Source organism: Siniperca chuatsi, linkage group LG15, assembly GCF_020085105.1.
Source record: "Siniperca chuatsi isolate FFG_IHB_CAS linkage group LG15, ASM2008510v1, whole genome shotgun sequence".
Taxonomy (NCBI): Eukaryota; Metazoa; Chordata; class Actinopteri; order Centrarchiformes; family Sinipercidae; genus Siniperca; species Siniperca chuatsi.
The window spans coordinates 16,787,624-16,808,305 of NC_058056.1; the positions used below are offsets into that span (position 1 = coordinate 16,787,624).

The window sequence follows — 20,682 nt, forward strand, 5'->3', positions numbered from 1 at the left end:
AGGCAACATCTTCAAAGATGTCTTTCCTGAAAAGGTCCTCCAATGTTCACCCTGGTTTTCTGCTGTTGCTGGTCTTGAACTTTATTCTTTGGTCTTTTTCACCCTTTTGAGGCCTTATTGTTTCATCCTCTTTAATTTGTTTTGACGTTAATGATCTTCCATACCTGACTTGCTAAAAAACATAGGACTATGACAAACAAGCTTTCATCATTTAGCACATGCAAATTATCATTTGCCTCCATAAATCACTTAGTGGTCCTTTAAGACAATAACAATGTCAATTTAACTATTATTAACTACAGTATAAACAACCACAGGGGCTAGAAAAAGTACTGAGCCATTAAAATTTCCCTCAGCGCCAAACAGCAAAGTGTATTTTAAGGCCTGTTTCTACTAGATACTGAATAAAGATCACAAGCATCTGTGTGCACTTTACTGCTCTGTTGTTGACTGGCAGGATTTGGGAAGAACCTGGCAATGTTTTGACAGATGTCTGCGTATTTTTTTTAGTTCTCTAGTTATCTCTCTGTGATGCTCTAAGCTGTCAGTGTGCAAGGAAATGTCATATCAGAGCCAGTGAAAACAAAAAAGCATAGAGGAAAGTGATGTGTATGCAGAATGTGGTAATGAAAAACACCACTGATTATTATTATTGATTTGTTGTTTGGCAAAAAACTTGACCATGACGATGGTGATGAACTCCCTAGCTGTATTTGGAGTGAAAAGCTGACTATAAAAGCATTAAGGTCATGTGTGTGTGTGCGCGCTGCTAGACTGCTTTCCTACTGCCTACCACTTTAGATAAAACTCATAACAATACAGTAGTTCATGCTTTGAACTGTAAAAAAACTTTCTTTGATCTCACACAGTGTAACTTTCCCTGATTTCAGGATGTGAAAACAATGTAAAATGGGCCAAATATGAATAACATGTTCACAGTAAGATTTACACAATAGTGACTGTTGTTCTCAAGCCAGTGTATACCAATGGGAACGAAGATGTGGGTGGTTTTTAAAATAATATGAAAGCATCGCAAGATACACAGTGTTAAAAAAAAAATTTTATAACGGCATCAGTAGATAGTAGATTTGCTGACTTCCAGCATTTTTCCAAGTTCTTATCATCTTATGCCAAGAGATTATGGGAGATAAAGTCTTGAAGATAGATGTGCACGAGTTTTCAGTTTAATACGGTCTTCCATCTCATGGTCCTGGCCAACACGCTACATCTTCAAACTTGAAAGTCTATATTTACTTGTCCATTCAGAGTCCTCAGTGCCAGACCTTGATCTCACCAGCCCAGTCGCAGGTGGCCGCAGTCGCAGGCAGGATGGGATGCTGAGACACACACAGGCAGGGCTGGCTGTGGGCGTGCAGGGTGTGCAGCGTGCGAGCATTGTGGTAATCGTAGAAGTGAGCAGAGCCGGTGGAGCTTCCTGAGGCTAGGATAGTTCCATCCATAGAAAACTCACACTGAACTGCGTACCCCTCCACCTAGAACAAGAATATATGCATTAGTTATGATGCATTAACCTTCCACCAAGAGCCATTTTAACATTAGCATAATAAAATGTCAGCATAATAACTGGATTGTGATCCAGTTGATTACAGACTTAGGTAGCCTAAGGGTGCATGTGATCAGGAAGTTGCTGATTCAGAAGCAGAATAAATCTGTGAGGGGGAAGTGAAACAGCAGTACTTGCTCCTGCCTTATTATTACCAACAGTGTGCCTTTGAGCAAGGCACTTAACCCCCCACTGCTGTGGGCAGTGGTTTTGACAAGACTGTGACTGCACTGAGCCCCTTCCACTTATCAGTGTCTGCGAGTATGTGACTGTGGGTTGGGGTGTCCCTGGAAAAATGCACTCATGTTCAATGACTATACCTTTGGTTTACGGGTGGGCTATATGACAATATTTGTTTCTATTTTATACAATAGAATTATTGTTTTCACTGTTTATACAGAGGAAGCTATCTCTTCTTTAACATTTCTGGTTGTATTAGAGTTATTTAATTTAATTCACTGGTTAAACAGACATTCTGATGTGGTTATTTTATCTATAAACTGTTTCTCAATTGACTTTCCAGGAAATATACTATATCATAAATCAATATATATTGATAGTGCAATATAAAATTACATAGCTATGGTAAAATTGACAAATCAACAAATTAAATCCTTAGCAGTCTGCCCCACTGTTGATGTAGGATGACACAAAATTACATTGACCATTGAGATAAAGGACAGCTTTTTCAAATCTATATTAATACAATACTCACAAGCCCATGTGTAATGTGTACTGTACATGTGTAAAACAGGGAATTTCATGCTAAAATGGTTGTAACTTTGGAAGATGACCACTTTATTTGTCTAACTCAGAATGCTGAGGCCTCATTAGCTTTAGCTGAAGAATGCATTTTGGTACAGAACAAGGACTGTGGATTTTGTCCCTTATCGCTTGCATTAAAAACTAATTTGGAAGAGATCACTTCAGGACCAGTATGGACAGGAGGAATGTTTACAGCAACCAATAATTTTGTCAATGTACATATGAACACATGAGTATTGTATTGAGTTAGACTTGACTCCTTGTGTTTGTAGGTATTTTTGATCACAATAGTCATCAAAAGACGACTGGTGATGACTGTTGCTTTCAGGCTGTAATAAAGTATTTATAATCACAATAAAGGTTGTGTGATACACTGACTGGTTGCTGACATATGTACTCTGTTAGTGTTGCAGTATATAATAAAGAAAGCATGAAAAAGGTTCAGAATTGAAATGTCTTTGTGTTTTCTGGAATGTTCTGTTCTGATTTTGTTGATTTGAAATGCTGTTGTGTTTTGCACCTCAGGGCCAACAACGGAAAAAACAGGACCTAGAATGTGAGATGTGCTTGTGAATCAACAAACCAGACGACACTGTAGCAGTTCAACATGATTTCAGTAATATTTGACATCCATATTCTGTTCTTTCTGCCTCCCTCAGTGGAAATATTGTATTGTACTTAGTGTGTTTGTTTTAGGGGAAGGTGCTGTGGTGTATAGGTTTATTCTGCTGCCTTTGCACAGTTTTGTGTGATTGTGGGATGGTGATGAAGTTATTTGTGTGCGTGTACATTCTGTATTGATCAGACCCCCCCTACCCTGCCCCCGAGGCCACAGTTGTTACTGACCTTGTGTCCTTCGTATTGTCGCCTCTTGTTCATTCTATAGGGCCGCTGGGAGGAGAACACTGCCATGTAGTTCCCATTGGTCTGAGCAACAAAGGACTCCTCCATTGGGTGGAGAGCCAGGCTGGGGCACGTGTACCGCTCCTGGTGGCCAAATGAGTGGAGGGAAAAATCCAGAGGGGAAATTAATTCATTATTTGACCTTTTCTTGCTGTTACTAACCATGAAGTCAGCTGCATGTCAACTAGACCATTATTTGGAAAAAGCCTTATGTTCGGATGTGCAGCGGGTGGATGAAGTCACAGAAACGCTTCATAATATAATACAATCAATCTACCATGGTCATTTCTGAGGCCACAGTTTGTGTTGTTCAACTGGATTGTATTATACGGTGTTCCTGCTATTTTGTCCATCCTTTCGTTCTTATTAAGAGTAGTATGAAGAATTGACTTCCTGCACTGTACAATAAATGCTCAATTCAACTGCATTCAGGGCTGAGAATTTATACAAAATAGAATACAAAAAAGCACAACTGTGATAAAAAATACATTTTAAAAATAGGCGGCACTCAATAGAGCGCACACTTTCTCCACTGTCAAATATGCCAGTTCCACATGCCTCATTACCAACGTGTTTCACATCAAGAGGTTCACACATTTCAGGAATGTACCTTAAATGGGATTTGCCTGTTAAAATTCAAATTGCTTTTAAGCCTTTTAGCCGGTAATTTAATCATCATGTGCCAATCAGAACTATATTTATTCAGGGGCTATTTTTTTCCTCATTGGCTCACACACATTTCCCTTACGTGGTAGATCTGGTTGGAGACCTTGGCTGTGGTCTCGTAGTCCCAGGCGATGAGGGTGCGGTCCGCAGAGTCTCTGCTCACACAGTCAGAGCTTGTTATGAAGTCCACACCATCTCTCAGAAACAGGATGTCCAAGGTCTGCTGGACCCCTGCTTTGTACACTTTCACTGCCTGGAAACAGACACATACGTTTGTTTCACTATCCCTGTGGGGGACAGTCATTGAAATAATGCTTTCCCTAGCACCTTACCCGAATCTTAACCATCACAACTAAATGCCTAACCTTAACCCAATTGTAACCTGTGCCCTAAAACCAAGTCTTAACCCTCAAAAAGCAGTCTTTACCCATGGGGACCTCAATTTTTGTCACACACACAGTCATACGATGTAATGGGAAGTGTTGCTGTATGAGAAATCTCAGGTAGTTATATACACCACATTTAGTACATTTAATTTAGCTAGAATTAATGTTGAAGCCATCCATGATGCTTTTATAGCACAGTCCTTTCTAGTTTGAATACACAATTTTCATGGCCCTCAGCTCAGCAGAGAAATTAACAGGAAGGAGGAGAACATCTGGACCTCTGCCCTTAAGGCGGAATGACAAGATGACAACTACAGTGTCTGTGGTCCTTGCCTATAAAGACCCATTGTCAGTCACTTGCCCGGCTGTGCCAGATGATCACAGTGCGTCCAACACTGTAACACTGTTGCTAGAACATACATGTAATAATTTGAATCTGCAGTGTTTGGGTAAAGCAGTATCCTACAACGACATATTATAGTTATTAATATTTAATGAAATAAAAACATAAAAATTAGATGATCAGGCTAAAATAACGTTAGTTAGTTAGATTATTTCAGATTGTAATCTATGGCGACAGTATACCACTTTGAGATCCCGACACTAACAGGTTATCATTATTACCTGAGTGAAAGTCAGTGTCATCTACAATTAGTTGATTAATCGATTAGATAACAAATGAATATGATCACATAAATATCAAGCTATTTTTTATAAGCAGTAATTTTTGTAAGGAAAAATGCCAAAAATTCTCTGGTTCCAGCTTCTGAAATGTGAGAATTTGATGCTTTCCTTTGTCATACATGAAAGCAAACTAAATATCTTTGGGTTTTGGACTGATGGTCAAATAAAACAAGGAACTTGAATACATCACCTTGGGTTGAGGGATTTTAATTTTTTTTTTTAACTTGTTTCTGACAAGTAATTGACCAAATGATTGAGTGAGTAATTAAAAAAAATAATTAGCAGATTAATGAAATTAATTGTTCGTTAATTTGCAGCCATCGGCAATTTCCTGCCCTTAAACTAGAGGCCAAATAGTTTTGTGCAGATCAGGCTGGATCAGAATAGCATAATGAGAAGAAAGGGCTGACATCAGGGACAAAAGGTTAATAAAAATTAACCCCAAAAAAGCCTGTATGGACGACACAAAATGTTTCGAATCTTAAAACCGGTTTAGGCTAAAGGGCAGTAAATGAGAGAGGGTATCTATCAAATGGTCACAGTCGACAGCGATCCAAAGAACAATTTATACTATATTTATACTTTTATTTTCAGATCACATTTTCACAGGGTGTTTGATTGGGTTAGGTTTTAATTTCAGAGCTAGTTTCAGAGTGAACAGCTAGCAGCTACTCTCCACGGGACAATTTAACCTTTAACCCCGAGCTGTAACTGCTCTCCTTCTGCTTTGAACCAAAGTCTTGCTCTTATCAGAGTTTTAACATAACATGGTAGAGCAATCTCATGCATCCAGTTCGACCTCATGAGTCCCTTTGGAAAGACTTCAGACTAATGGCCTAATGTTGTGCCTGTGGGTCTCTGCCCTTTTATCTAGTGGGGTAATTTCACCCCGGAGCAAGAAACACACAGCCTAGTGCTAAGACTGACGGGCAGCCAGGACGCTACAGCATTAACAACCTATTTGCTCAGGACTGGTCTACACTCACTCTGCAACTCACATTGACACCTACCGGCAGAGGCAATTCCTGCTGTATTAAATCTAAAACCTTGCAGGGAAACGATTCAGTTAGCCATGGGGAAAAATTACATGAGATCACTCAGATTCTGAGGAAGTGAAAAGGATTATCATATAAAACAGTCCATTAAACTTAATAGCAATATTAGGTTGCAGCTTCATGGGAACAATTTATGAGTCCCGAATGAAATAAAAATTTGCTTTGAACAATTAGTGAGATAATCTGCAGTGTTACTTCTATGCATGTGGCAATATTATCCTTATAGTGAAATATAGCATGGGTCTTTGTGCACGGCCAAATATACCTACTAGCTTGTTTGCACTAGTGTGTAACTGAGGGTGTGCAGGAGGGAGCTGTGGATAAGGAGCATGTTCAGAGCCTACCTGCCATATATTTATAAAAGGTCAAACAACAGTCAGTGAACCAGACTCAATACAAATGATGAATCCACTCTAAGGAGGTTAATAAGTTTGACCTTGCAGCTGCGAGAGTCCCAGGCCTTGACCACTGAACTGTAACCTCCGCACAGGAATACCTCTGGGTTGCAAGGATGCAGGGTCACACACATCACCTTGAACTGGTTGTCCAATTTCACCACCTGCTGTCCTACAGACAAGAAGAAATAAGAGAGAGAAAAGAGAACAAGATGCTTCCTTCTGAAATTATAAATCTTTACATCTTTTGTCAGTAGTAAACTCTTGGATTACACGCTGCTAAACTGAAGTAAGGAAATAAGTTATCTGTTTAATATATACATATATACATTTTGTGCTAAAAGCTAAGATTCTTACAATAAGAGCATCAATATCTTCTTTTTCTTTGAATTTTTTTCAAATAACCTCACCCAGTAAGGATGCAAAATATATTCACATCCAGTATGATGGATAGTATCAAGTAGAGATGCAACGATTAGTCGGTGAATCGATTAGTGATTAATGATAGAAAATGAATCTGCAAATATTTTGATAATCGAATTATCATTTGTCAATTTTCACGGAAAAAATATTTGTGTGAGGATTTGATGCTTTCCTTTGCCATATATTGATATATAGTGATTCTCTATAGGGTTTGCACTGTTAGTTGGACAAAACAAGATATTTGAGGATGGCAACTTGGATTGTGGGAAATTATAATTATAATTTTTCACTATTTTCTAATATTTTACAGACAAAACAATTACTCAATTAAACAAGAAATTGCAGCCCTGGAATCAAAAGCAAATAAGTTTTAGTCCAACATGATAATTACGCTTTCCCTTACATGTCAGATATTTGAGAAATAATAACAAAACATAAAAAAATATTTAACTTCACTGTTCAATGTCAAATGCCAATACTATAAAACAATAAACAATACTCAAATCAAAATAAGTTTATTGTGACATACACAGTACTCTGACCCCTGGCTGGTTTCTATCCCAAGGCAATCCCCTTACTGCTGTTTAATCTATGCCCAGGGAGCATCACTCCTGCTGCTGCTACACACTTCTGTCCGAAGAAACCAACATACTCTGCATGAATGAGTTTGTAAGTGTTGTTACAGTAAGCTTCTTTGATGTACTGTGTGTGTTCAAAATACAGTAATTTTGCAAGACCCAAAGAGAGCAAGTGCATTCTGTGTGTGTTCTTCTATACGTTCAAAAAGATTTTTAAGATTTAGACCATTAAACTAATGAATTAAAACAAACTGTTGCAGTTTGCGCTGCATGAAAAGCTTGATTAGACATTTTGTCTTTCTCTGTCATGACTAAATTAAACACAAAATAAATTTCAACTACATTTCCTCTGAGATGCAAATTCTGCTGAAACTTCTCTTTGGTTTATTAATTGAGCCACTGCGAGGATCCAGTCCTACTTGTGAAGCGGCCATTAGATTCCTGTGCAGTAAACATTGTGTGTAATTAAATTGTGCCATCGCCTTCGATTATAAACAGTGATTCGAAAACAAGTAAATCTTGCTGTAAGTTGCCGCCAAAGATAGTGTTCCCAACTCAGTGCACCTTCTGAAATTCATGAAGGAATGGTGTTAAAGTAAAAGGATGAGAAGCTTTCTGTGATCATTTCAGGTCAGACGCATCGTGTGAGTTTGTTTACAGGCTACATCCATCAGTTTTTGATCACATGTCTTCTGTCACTAAAAAAAGCTTCACATGGTCTCACACAAGACCATGGACAGTTTCTTGAGATGAAATGAAACTTCTATTTTTATCACTGGATGCCCCAAAACAACTGAACTGTTGGTCTCTAACTCATTTTAATGATGGTGGGTGATGAGACTGACCAGAAATCTGTAAGACAGCACAGTTTTTGTGTGCGGGTTGCAGCGTGTTTGCGAGAGCGTGTCTGGGATATTTCCAGACAGCCACACATCATACGTATCAGTCTCTAAAAAGCTACTTGATTTAATCATCGCTAAAGACAAAAAGATAATCCAAACTGAGAAAGACACAGTGATGAAGAGAAGAGAAACCAGAATATAAAACACTGTTTTGGCTAGAGGCGGCTTTATCTAAAATCAATTAAAAAATGTCATACTTGAAAAACAAAACAAAAACACTGAGGGGCTTAAATATAATTAAGCCTGACAGGGTACGACCAAAAATTTTGTTTCCTGGGAAAACGATGAAGAAGACTACATGAGGAACTGGGCCAGACTATGAGCCAGCAGCTCTGTCAAAGGCTACGCAAAATAGAACACCTTAGGGAGGGTTCAACGGCTCCTCATTAATTCATCGAACAAACAACAAAGACCCCATTCAAAACAGTCTTAGGCAGTTAGCCCACAACAAAAATGCACTTCATTATACACTTGTTCCAGGATATTCCTACCAAGTTATTTCAGAAGGGGGGGATGAGTCACAGCTAATAAAGTGCAGCAAAAATGGACCTTCTTTCACTTAATGGTGGACTAGCTTGCTCCCAATTTCGATTGCATTGGTGCAAAGTTTTAACAGGCGATTTCATCGGGGCTCACGCTTCCTTCTTAATTGGCTTACCCGCAGCAGTATGGAGAAGATCTGTCATTGAGATTTAAAACTCATGTTTGGCAAGACGATGAGAAATCAACATTCTCCTCATAATAAATAGGGCCTTGTCATGTTTTAATTAAGCAAGATTAATTAGCTTGCTTGAGAGGGGAGATAAGGGAAGGCTGCAGTGATCTGTCCCTGCCGCATGATAGTTTACTTTGTAGTCCTGAAAGAACTGTGATCATGCTGCAGAGCTGACACACAGTGGATGACTACCGTGCAGAGGACATTAGGGATGATTGGGATGGCAGGGACGAGCCCCTTAGAGCAGAGGGAGGCTGGGATGAAATGGATATTCTGCCTCATTACCGGATCCACCAAAGCAGGGTGCTGTCACTGCAACATAAGCAAAGTTTAGAAACACATTACTTGGTTTTGACAAGCCGTATCTCAAAGAATATTTTGGAAATAGGCTTAATAAGCCATATTTGTAACTAGTTCGATGTTTTAAACACATTTCATGTTAAGAAAGTGACCTGATAAATGAGAAGGTAAGAAACCTCAACATGAATCGCAATTTATTAAATTGATCTTAATTAAAGTTTTTCATTTGTTTCCTACAGTGACTTTCAAGACTTAATGCGTCTCTGTACAGCTAATGATCCCGACACCAAAGATAATGACATGACAGGAAGCGAAAAAACAACTGAAATCTAGCTTGACAAAAACATACGACCACCTGTTATCACATGGCCAAAAAACTTCACATGATGACAACTAAACCGTCTCCATGACAACTAAGCAACTCCATCTGCTGAGGAAGGCCCCTGAGATGCGGTTGAAAGCTTTGGAAACACAAAGTAAGTGGATCTTGTGTTAAATGAATCTTCAAAACTCAACTGAAATCTAAGTCCAACGGGAAAAACGGTGAGGAAGTGTCAAGCCTTCAGTATCTGGGAAGATCGTATATTGCCACAACATGCATACACAAACACTGACTAACCTCTTACGCAAAGTAAAATCTAGCTACATTTAGGAGGTGTTTATGCATTGTAATAGCAAATTTACCTTGATAATTAAGGCTTGAATCTGTTTCAGTTATCATGTATCCAATTGATAAACCAGCATAAAAGGAGAATACAAAGTCTGCATACTTGGATTTTTGTGACAGTTATCACTCTTGTTTCCCATCAAGGGTTACTGATGACACAAGTGTTGCAAACTATACTTAATACTGCAGACATTCACTCGGGCTTAAAGCATAATTCCTGGAGGGGACAAGGAGATGGGACCCTTATGTTGGATGCTTTTGAATCATATCATCACAGTAGCATATACAGTGTATATAATAAATGTCTTTTGTGTGCACTATGTACACTAAAGTAAGTTACAAATGTAATGGCCACCACAGAATGGCCACCTTTACTTTCCTCTTAAAACAAGGGTGTGTTGTTTTTTTTCTGTCACATAACGGGGTGAAACCTGTGTTAACCTAGCAGGTTACCGCTGTAAAATGAAGCTTTCAAAGTAGGTCAAAATGCAGATATGCTTGCCGGTGGCATTTGGAGTAAATGCCTCTGTGTGTTTGCTGCTGCATTCATTGTCTCCTGGCATGCAGTGCTTCAGGCTCCTGTGTTTATACAGCCACATTATACTGGTTACCTCCCTGAATGTGTGAAGGTGGTGTTAAGGAGGTAAAATGAAAATTATTTAAGGATACACCCTCCCCCCAAAAAACAAGTTGCTACTTTTAACTTTTAACTCTTGAATCATTCTCATGGATGCCAACCTAGATTATAACTGTAATTTTGGAGACAAAAATCCCCCAAAAATTCTGTTTTCCTGTTAAATAATAAAATATTATACAGAAAATAACTTAAACTTACTGTTACTAGTATTTTTTTCTGAGTATATCTTATAACTATTAAATGAGTAAAAACAATGATGTGTAAAATAATTTGATGTATACTTATGTTTTAAAACAAACTGTTTTCTGTGGGATGACCCCCAGTCTCAAACCCCCAATATGGCTCATTATTTTGCCCTAGCACTACTGGCACAGACTCTAAATTGCCCGTAGGTGTGACTGCGAGTATCAATGGTTGTCTGTCTCCATGTGTCAGCCCTGTGATTGACTGGCCACCTGACCATGGTGTACCCCGCCTCACGCACAATGTCAGCTGGGATCAGCTCGAGTCCTCCCTGCAACCCTCTAAAGGATAAGCAGGTATAGCTAATGGGTAGATGGACTACTGGCACATATAGCTTGTAGCTCTTTCTTTGAACAATAATGCACTCCAATAGTGTGAAACTCCATCTTACAACTAAACTTTTGTTGGAGCCTTTAGCTACATTCATCAAATATGATTCTGCAAAGCCAAAGTGAGGTGGAAGGGCAACGCACAAGCCCACTGTCTTTGTGTATTATTGGTTTTTGGAAAGCAAAAGTGCCTGAAGGGATATGGACAGAGAACTCAAGTTCTGCATACACATGCACGAACAGACACATCAACCTGTGGCAGCCTGTGGGTATACAGGCATATTTTCTCCGCCAGCCTCCGCCAATCAGCTTTTCCAAGGACACTGGACAACAGCTGCCACTTCACACTAATGCCCTCCAGATGAAATTAATTTATTCCACTCCCCAACTCCTGCTCTCTCTGTTTCTCTTTCTCTGAATTTATTCTGCATCTTTTGATTTCTTTCTCTTGCATTCTTCCTCTCCCTTTCTCTGTCTGCATTATGCCTCTTAACCTGCTCTCCCTCCCTATATCCTCCTCTATGCTATTGCTATTCAGCTGTGACAGCCTGCCTGTGGCCCACTGGGAGTGGATATAAGATTGTACAAATTAAATTTGACACAGGAACAACTGCAAAGATGGCCATGGAAAATGGGCCCACACACCATTCTGAATGCATAGGCTCCTTTATAATTCCATTTGTCTGTAAACTTACCAATAGGTGAAGCATTTGGTGAGGTTATGCTGTGATGAAAAATGGGGTCAGGTGTCCTACAAGACTCTGTCTGATCATTAAAGGGCCTGCATACATCTCCAAAGAGAGCTCAATTGAACAGAATAGGCCCAGCTGCCTTCCTTGTTAGAGCTGAGAGGCTCTGCATTACTGTGAAGAGCGTAAAGATCACATTCATCCTGATTACAGTCTGACGTAGCAAACACTCAGCTCCCTCAGTCTCCAGTCTCTCTTGGTAGATCTAGTGTTAACACTTATGCTGCATGAATGTTGGGAGCTTCATAATCATGCCAACACCTTGGTATAGCCCTGTTGTGAGTGTGTCATATGTGTCAGAAACATAAATCCTCTGGAAAGATGGGAGCCATAGCTTACCAAGTTGTAACAGTTATGTCAGTCTGTATTTAAATTATTATGAGGAAAATTATGCAGCTTAGCCTCTATGTCCTTTTCACTGCTTGAATATGATTGTTTTTAAAGTGTCAGTGCCAAGGTTATAACACATTAAACTCCAGTTGTGCAGAAACTGGGCTGGAATTCCCAACTCCCATATTAATATGCAACTAAATTAAATTTTCTTCATCTCGTGCTGCCATTTGTATGTATGCTTATTGCTCTGTAGTGCCAGCACACAGATGCACACCCTCATCCTCAGAAACAATATAGTTCATTAAATTTTCATACAAATAAATAATAATAGTGGTAAGAAAATAAATAAGAATAATAAAATATCATTAAAAATCATAAAGAGTTGCAGGATTGATGTGTGAGGGCTCTTTTCTTCAAAGCTTTTAGTTTGAACCCACTAGGACATCCTACAGCGCTGAGCAAGGCACCGGTAGCTACCAAAGTATAAGACCAAAATAAACATTTGTTTGTTTATGGTTGTGGTTTGTGACGTTCTAGTGTAAGGTCATGGTGGCTGCTCCTGTGGTGATGTATCCATTATTGATCCCCTTCCTGGAGCTGCCTGTGTGTTTAATGGGCTGGCCAACCTATTATCCGTAGGCTTTATTGGCAGTATTGACAGACATGCTGAGAGGGGAAGTGCAAACGGCAGCAAGTCATCACAGCGATGTGTTGACCCTAGAGATATAGTTGCCACAGGGGCTTCAAAACAATATCTATTGTATGTTGGCTCATTCTGTTAAATATAAGAAACCTGCAACATACTCCATTAAATGTTGGTGAATGGACAGAAGGGACAAATTTAAGGAATTTGAAATTATTCTTGGCAACTCTTCAGACCTATCAATTCAAGCAGAAATCTGAGTTTTTCTATGAATTCTTACTAATATTTTTCATATCAGTTGTGTAGAAATTCATGAATTGTTTCAGATGAAGGAAATTAAGTGAATTGCTGAACAAGCAGTCTCCCTGTTGTAGATTGTCTATATGAGTTGCTCTCATGCTTGTTAAATGTAAGATTTGCCAGAAAACAGAGCATTTCCGAAGCAAACAAAATGACTGATCTCTTGGTAAATGTTACCTTGAAAATGGTTTGTATGATCACAAAAAAGGGCCAGCAAACACAGTGAGCCAGCAGATTTAGTTCAAACTGAATTTTGACTGAAAATGTCAGCAATATTCAGAAAGTAATTATGTTTGTGTTTCTTCTTAAGCACATACTTTATATTTATAGTTTTTCTGTGTGATGTGTGTGTGAGATACAAAGAGAGAGAGATTAAGAAAAAACAAGAGAGTGGTGTCCCATTTTAGGGACCATCTCCATTGAAGCGGACATGTAGCCTCCATAGACCTTAATTTAGAGGATCGACCTCCGCCCTAAATGAGGTCTTTATAGCAAACAATCCAATGGGGCAATGAAAATGTCACTGTAAGGTGTAAATAATGAAAATAATAATTACAAATGTGCATATTTTATGATTATACATTATAATAAAATGATAACTACCAGAACAATATTTTGTTATTCACTTTATGTACACTGTTAAAATAATTTACATAGTACATTATGATAGAGTAATGGATTGCATATTTTTGATATTGTTGCAGTAAACTCGGAAATGTCCGACTTTATAAGCTGACGTGGTTCAAATGCACAATTTAAAAGTGGGTAAATCCCAATGGATTTTGGGATACTACAGGCTTAAAGGAAATATTGGTTGTTTCATTTAAATTTTGGGAAAAGAAAGCAGCATTTTTTGGATGCACTTGGTGGAGTCTTTGGGATTGGATAGTTGACCGGTCATGATGCATTTGCTCCAGAAATGTGGATTTTGAAGGTTGCCCCTGAAATGGGTCATGACCACAGAGAGAGAAGCCGCTTTGCAATATATACACAGGTTTCAGTGGATAACAGGTTTTGGGGCCCAAGGCAATTTAAAGTCACTCCACACATAAATTACTATACCAACTTTAAATGTGAGTTAGAAAAAACACACTAAATTAGCAAGAAGTAAAATTGCCAAGACGTTTTGTTTTCCCACAATTCCCACCAGCAATATGCTTAGAGAAAATAAGCTCAAACTGAATTTTAATTAAGCAAATGTGATGCGGTTTGACTGTAACTTCCTCAGTATTTTAGGAAAGGTAAACCACAGTTTAGTGTAACTTTAGTGTAGTGTGTTATGTGACATTGTGTTCATCAGACCTACAGAAAGAAGTGTTGCTGCTCACCTGTCTCTACGTCTGTGATCACAGCCGTGTTGTCAAATGAGCCAGTGAGAAGGTGTCGCCCGCAGGGGGTCCAACAGGCATCACGCACAGCTCCCGAATGGCAGGTGTAAACCCTCAGGCATCGCCCGCTTTCGGCTCCATCCCACACCTGCCAGACATGGGCACATGATCACATCAAGACAAAGTCACAAATACACCTAGACTGCAGCAACAAAGTCATTTTTACTGACTGTACACAAGCTCTGGGTTCTGGAAGAAAGCTTTCATGATATACACTATGTGCTATAGAACAACTTGTATTGACAGGAACTGATTAATGAGTTTAAACTGTCAAATCCAGAACACATGATTATATCATTTGTGCACAGTCTTTGTAAGTTGCTCATAACATCACTGATATACAAAAGAAAAAAAATGCTCTATGAAAGAAAACAAAGGTACTGTGGTTGTGCTGAAAGGCTAAAAGTTGACGCTGACCCCTACACCTCAAACAAAAACCCAATTGAAATAACATGCATGACAGAGAGAAGCAGAGAAAAAGTGGAGACATCAGATGGCACTGACACACTGTGCTTGCCTTCAAACAAACAAGAGGAAAGGATCTGCATGTTTTGGACAAGTTTCAAGGCAGTTTACTGAGAATTCGTCCAGAGCTCATTTGACAGCCACTGTTCTCCCGACTGAAAAGAGGAAATAAAGTGACATTTTGGTGCCATGCCTTTTCAGATGATGAATGCAATGAGTCCTCCAGCCATGAAAATATTTCCTGTGTCAATGAGAATTGCTCAATGTAGTCTGTCTTTTTCAAAGCTGAGAAAGATATGATCTAAGCCTTCCTAAATTCAATTGTAATGAAACAAAATGAAATTACTCAGCAAAGTGCTGCTGGATAAATTGGCACACATACACAACAAGCTTATTTGCTGGATTTAAAAGCAAAATCAAGCTTTATAATGAATTAATAAAATTAATTACCTCTGAGTGCACCTATAAATCAATTCCCCATGGGGCCTAATGGCTTTAATGGTTTTGTATTGTTAGACGTTTTTCTGATTATAGACAGAGCAGAAGAGAAAAGCACCCAGCTGCCTTCTGTTAGTTGCGACTGCCATGACTACAGTATCTGGCTGGTTTGAAATGTGATATCATAGTGCGAATAAAGTGCAAAGAGGCATAAAAAAGCAGACAGTGATTTATGAATTACGTGTTAATCTGCCTGATTGTTTCATTGTTGATTTTGGCTTTGTTTTTGGTCATTGTTGTGGTGTTGACCACAGGCATATAAGGCATGTCAATATTGTGACATGCTTTTCATCATTTCCTGTTGATAAAGAGTATGATTTTCTGTCAGACATGTCAAAAGACAAAAGTCTCTCCCTGAAACCCAGCCTGAAATCCAGTGGGTGGTCTGGTGTGTTGCCCACTGAGGTGAGGTATATTACACTAATGATGAAGTATTTTTTGCTTCCCTGGCATTGCCAGGGCCACAGAGGAACTTTGAAGATCTGTGGGGTGCTGCAGATCCCTCTCTGCCTCTCTCTGTGTTTCATTATTAAAAATGACTCCTCCATACAGCGTAAGAAACACACTGAGAAAGTCTGTAACCTATCAATCCAGCAGGCAGTAGTTTAACAAACAGAATGCCAGAGATGCCTTCAGGGTGAGAAAAAAAAGTAACAGAGAGAGACGGAGACAGAGATTCACACTTTTAATTGCAAAAAGCTAAATATTGGAGCGATGCATCTATTAAGAATATTCCCATTCATTGTGCAACAGGACATGCCACTTCTCTGTACGATCTTAGGCTTAGGGAAACACTGCCATCTCAAGGTAACATGAAAATCTGTTAAACAGCAAGATGATAGCATCTATAGTCACAAAAGCTTCAAAATATTCAACTAAACACAGGCTTCTACATAAAAAGTCTGCCAAAGTGGCATGTTGCTTGAGCTCTGTCTCCAACAACTGACTGAATTAATGATATGCACCATAACAACACCATTCAGTGCTCACACAATTGCAATAATCCCCTACAATGTGCGACCTGGGCATGGGGGAAAAGGAGCGTTTGTTTATTTGCGTCCCCTTTAATTTCACCGGCCACTTAACAGACACGCAGAGCGGATCCTTGCAGACGACTCAGTGGGGTAATCTGCTTCCTAAATGACTCTCGGTAATTAAAACTAAATTGGTATTCGTGTTATCAACTTAAAATTGCTGCCTTACACCTGCCGTAGCCATGGTGACAACAGCTGCAAACAGGCTGGAATAATAATAGTCTGACTCTGCCTCAGAGATACTGACAGACAGTCTGGAGGAAGAGGAGGCGGAAGCCTGAAGGGTGTTGGTGAAGAAACACAAGCACAAAGAGGAAAGTGTTAAGACTTCATAGAGTACATCCCCTCTGTGTCTTCACATAGAGAATAGAAAAGAATAGGTGTAGTCAAAGTGCTGAAAGACATTATCAATACAGCTGTACAGTTGGTCAATAAATAAGCAGTAATGTATGACAAGCTACCATAATATGAGAAAATAAACAACACAACATAGAGAGTGGCATTTTCACACGTGTGCCTATAATTTTCTATACCAGGACACCCTGAAGTATACCATAACACTTACCAAACAAAAAAGTTAGACTGTGGAATGCACCTTAACCACTAGGCCACCAGGGAGGACACCTGTGTGACTATTCTGGTAATTGATTAATTGCTCGTGTTACTTTTCAAGCAAAAATGCAAAACATTAGTTCCAGATTCACAACTGTAAGTATTTGCTGCTTATGCCTTACATGATAGTAAACTGAATATCTTGGAGTGTTGGACTATTGATCAGACAAAACAAGCAATAAAACACTTTATGCTATAATAAATTATTATGGGCACGTTTTAAAAATTATTTTCTGCCTTTTAGTAGACCAAATGATTAATAAATAAATCGAGAAAATCTACGAATAATTGATATTGATAATGCATAGTTACTTGCAGCCCTACATTTTTTCAAAGTTTGTAGTTAGTTTAATCCAAGGTTAGGTTTTATTAATGACACTTAACTGGTAATACAGTGTGAAACTTAAGTATTGTTGCTATGGTTACCTGCAGTTTATTATACTGTATTTTGCTGTGTCATATTATGCAAGATTAATAAACACCTGCCAACCAAATAGTGTTTTCTGTGGCCATGGTATAAAAACATCTAGAGTTATTACACAGCCAGAGATTTCTGTAGTTTGGAATAAATAACTTTCTTTAATGAAATCACTGAGGGTGACCTTGAAGAGGAGCAAATCCCACCACTCACTCATTAAACACAGTGAAAGGTAAAGCAGAGTTAAAAAAACAAGATGCACTTTTCTGTGGAAAAACCTGATTACTTAAAAATATTTACTATTTTTATGAAATTAACTACTACGCTTACGGTTTTAAAACATTTATATACTTCATGTTCTTAAGTCAGTGAATTCCTCTATGTTTTAATTTCATTTGAGGACTGAGTAATCATGAGGATTACATCACGATCATGACAAATTGTAGTATAAAACCTTCCTGGTCTAAATCATGTCTGATTCCATACATTGCCAATAGTTGGGCTAACTTAAATTACTGTATGGAAGCTGAAGATATCTGAAGTCAGTATGAACATTTAGAGGAAAAAAATTACCTGTTGCACGGATAAGTATTTGATATGCTCCTCTATCTATTGGTTTCACAGTCTGAGATAGAGAAGAAGAGAAATCCTTGCATACAAACAACCAAGTCTTCTCCTCTCCTTCTCTCCACGTCTCCACCATCTGGTCCAAACTGCCCTTTCCAGGTGCCAAAGGAAGGTATGATTATGCAAATTTTCTAATGCATATTTACATACTTAATTATTCAGAGTCCTCTTAGGATATTCGTGAGGCATGTGGCTTTGTACTGGGAGAGAAATATTTAGTGACTGGCAGACACCTGCATGACTTGACCTTTACGGTAGGGAAATTAGGGATTGTTTTCCTGGTGTGAAATACAGAAAAGGAGGGGGAATCAAAAGAGAAAGAGAGAGAGAGAGAGAGAGATAGGAAGTCCCATAGGTCCTGACACAAATTCAGCTGACAGTGACAGATATGATTCTAAAGAAAGCGGTTTGTGGTACATTTATAAATTGAGGCAGCAGGGCAGATATTATCTCACTGACTGTAACACTGTGCCAATTACACTGACTGTCAGGTAAATGATTATCCCCTTAGACCTCCCTGCTGCACTTGGCACCTGCCTAAAACTATACTGATGAATGGATTTTCGGGTTATAAAAAAAACTGTACCAGACCACGTATATGGTGCAGTCAACTTGAGAAAGGAGGACCAATTGTATCACAAACATCAGAATGATAACTAAAACTTGAATTGCATTAGTCAGTTTTTACAAAACAAAAATTGAAAAAACCCACATTATTGGAAGCATTGCATTACATAAGCACTGAATACCCTATTTATTGAGTTCATAGCTTCCAAGGCTAAGTATCAATGTCCATCATTTCTGAAGTCAGTGATAGGTTCACTGTAGCTATCATTACCTTGAAAGTCTTGTCCATGGAGGCAGACAGCAGCAGATGACTGAGATGAGGCACAGGACACCATTGTACTGTGTTGACTGGGCCCTGGTGGCCTCCCAGGCTCATCAGGTGCCTCCTCGGTATCCCTGCAGCGCCATGCTTGTTAGCTAGATATGGCTTTACTCTCGCCGACACTTCTGAAAGAATTTGGCTTTCCCTGGACTGATTCCCTGGGACTTGCTCTGCTGGGTGCTTTGGATCCACTGTCTCTACTGAAGTGGCAATTCTCTGTCTCTTGGGGATGTACGGTCTGACACCAGACGGGACAGTGTGATGTCTTTTTGCAGGGTTCAGCCCATCGCCAAAGCTTTGTGGCATGTGAGGAAGAGTCTGCAGTGGTGAGATCTTCCCCTGAGTCACAGGTAAACTCAAAGGAGGTGTAGTATCTCTAAAATGTTTTTCTTGTGCTGTCCTGTAACTGCAATATTTTCTTTCCAAGTCAAAACAGCTCTGTGGCTTTGAATGTGGGTGTAGTGAAGAACTGCTTCTTTCTAAGACATGTCCATGATATTGCAACACTGACCTGTCAGAGTCAGGTGTGAAGCTGTGAGGGCTCTGCGTTACCTCAGAGGAATTAAACACCCTAACTTCTTGGTTTTGTTCACAAGATCCAGTTTGGTCAGAAGCTGATGCTCCCTCCTCCTTTTGATCAAGAGAACCATCCTCTGATTCTGAATCCTCGTAGGCCACTAATGAAGACATCTTCACATGATGACACTCTGTTTGAAAATAAAGGGACAATAGGTGAGATGTCAGTGTAGGTAATGCATTAGAGGCCCAAGGGTGACATCTAGTGGTTGCTTGAATTTCTGCACCTAAAGGTAGCATACTGACTCACTTACAACAGCAGCCTTGACATTAAAAAAACTTTACCTGGAAGTTTAACCACAAATTTACAAAAGTTTTGTTGGGAATGTATTGTCACTAGTGGGGGTGAAATGTCTAGCAACCACCAGCATGCACCAGCCAGGCAGACTGGGAGAGAAATACGAAGAAGAAAAATCCACTATAGGTTCATTTTATTTAAAAAGAGGACGGGCGGGAAGTCCTGTTCAGTCTATCAGTCAACACATAGCGAAAACAGAAAGACAGTAATGGCTAGCTAAGTCAACTTACAGCCTTCGGACAGAGCAAAGTCACTGTAGCAATTACCTTTATATTGTTTGCTAACGTTAGTTGGCTTATAAACGTAACTTACAGACAGGACGCTGTCACTGGCACATAAATTAACGTTAACCCTAAATTAAATCCCGAAGTTTGCGTCTAACGTTAGGTTAACTGCCACCAATATAGCAAAATTAGCTAACGTTGGTCGTTTGCATTTCTGACTCAAAGCCTAATATAACCTACAAAGAAAAGCTACCCGGTGAATCTGCCTTTAACTGTTGTACCTGCAACCTGATTAAACCATCAATATCCCACTTCTGAGCGTGAAAACAGTCACACTTCAGGCCCAAAATCCCGCAAAATCATTGGAGTTAATGCTGAGTTTCAGAATAAAATCAATGTTTCATTTCTCCACTCAT

The 20,682-nt window shown here is 39.1% G+C and overlaps 1 protein-coding gene across 5 annotated transcripts; it reads right to left on the reverse strand.

Moving 5' to 3' along the window:
- Window positions 1–1,042: 1,042 nt before the first annotated feature.
- On the reverse strand, window positions 1,043–20,676 carry wdr25 (WD repeat domain 25). 5 transcript variants are annotated; one of them, XM_044167042.1, is made up of 7 exons: window positions 20,548–20,676; window positions 19,118–19,875; window positions 14,566–14,713; window positions 6,460–6,590; window positions 3,981–4,151; window positions 3,176–3,316; window positions 1,043–1,493 (listed from the first exon to the last, which is right to left on the reverse strand). In XM_044167042.1, the coding sequence occupies exons 2-7, from the start codon at window positions 19,856–19,858 to the stop codon at window positions 1,272–1,274; spliced, it is 1,554 nt and encodes a 517-aa protein (XP_044022977.1). In that variant the 5' UTR covers window positions 19,859–19,875; window positions 20,548–20,676; the 3' UTR covers window positions 1,043–1,271. The 5 variants fall into 5 exon arrangements, with proteins under 5 accessions (XP_044022977.1, XP_044022980.1, XP_044022978.1 ...); XM_044167045.1 differs by having other exon boundaries at window positions 20,520–20,634; XM_044167043.1 differs by having other exon boundaries at window positions 20,355–20,613.
- Between the last annotated feature and the right edge of the window lie 6 nt (window positions 20,677–20,682).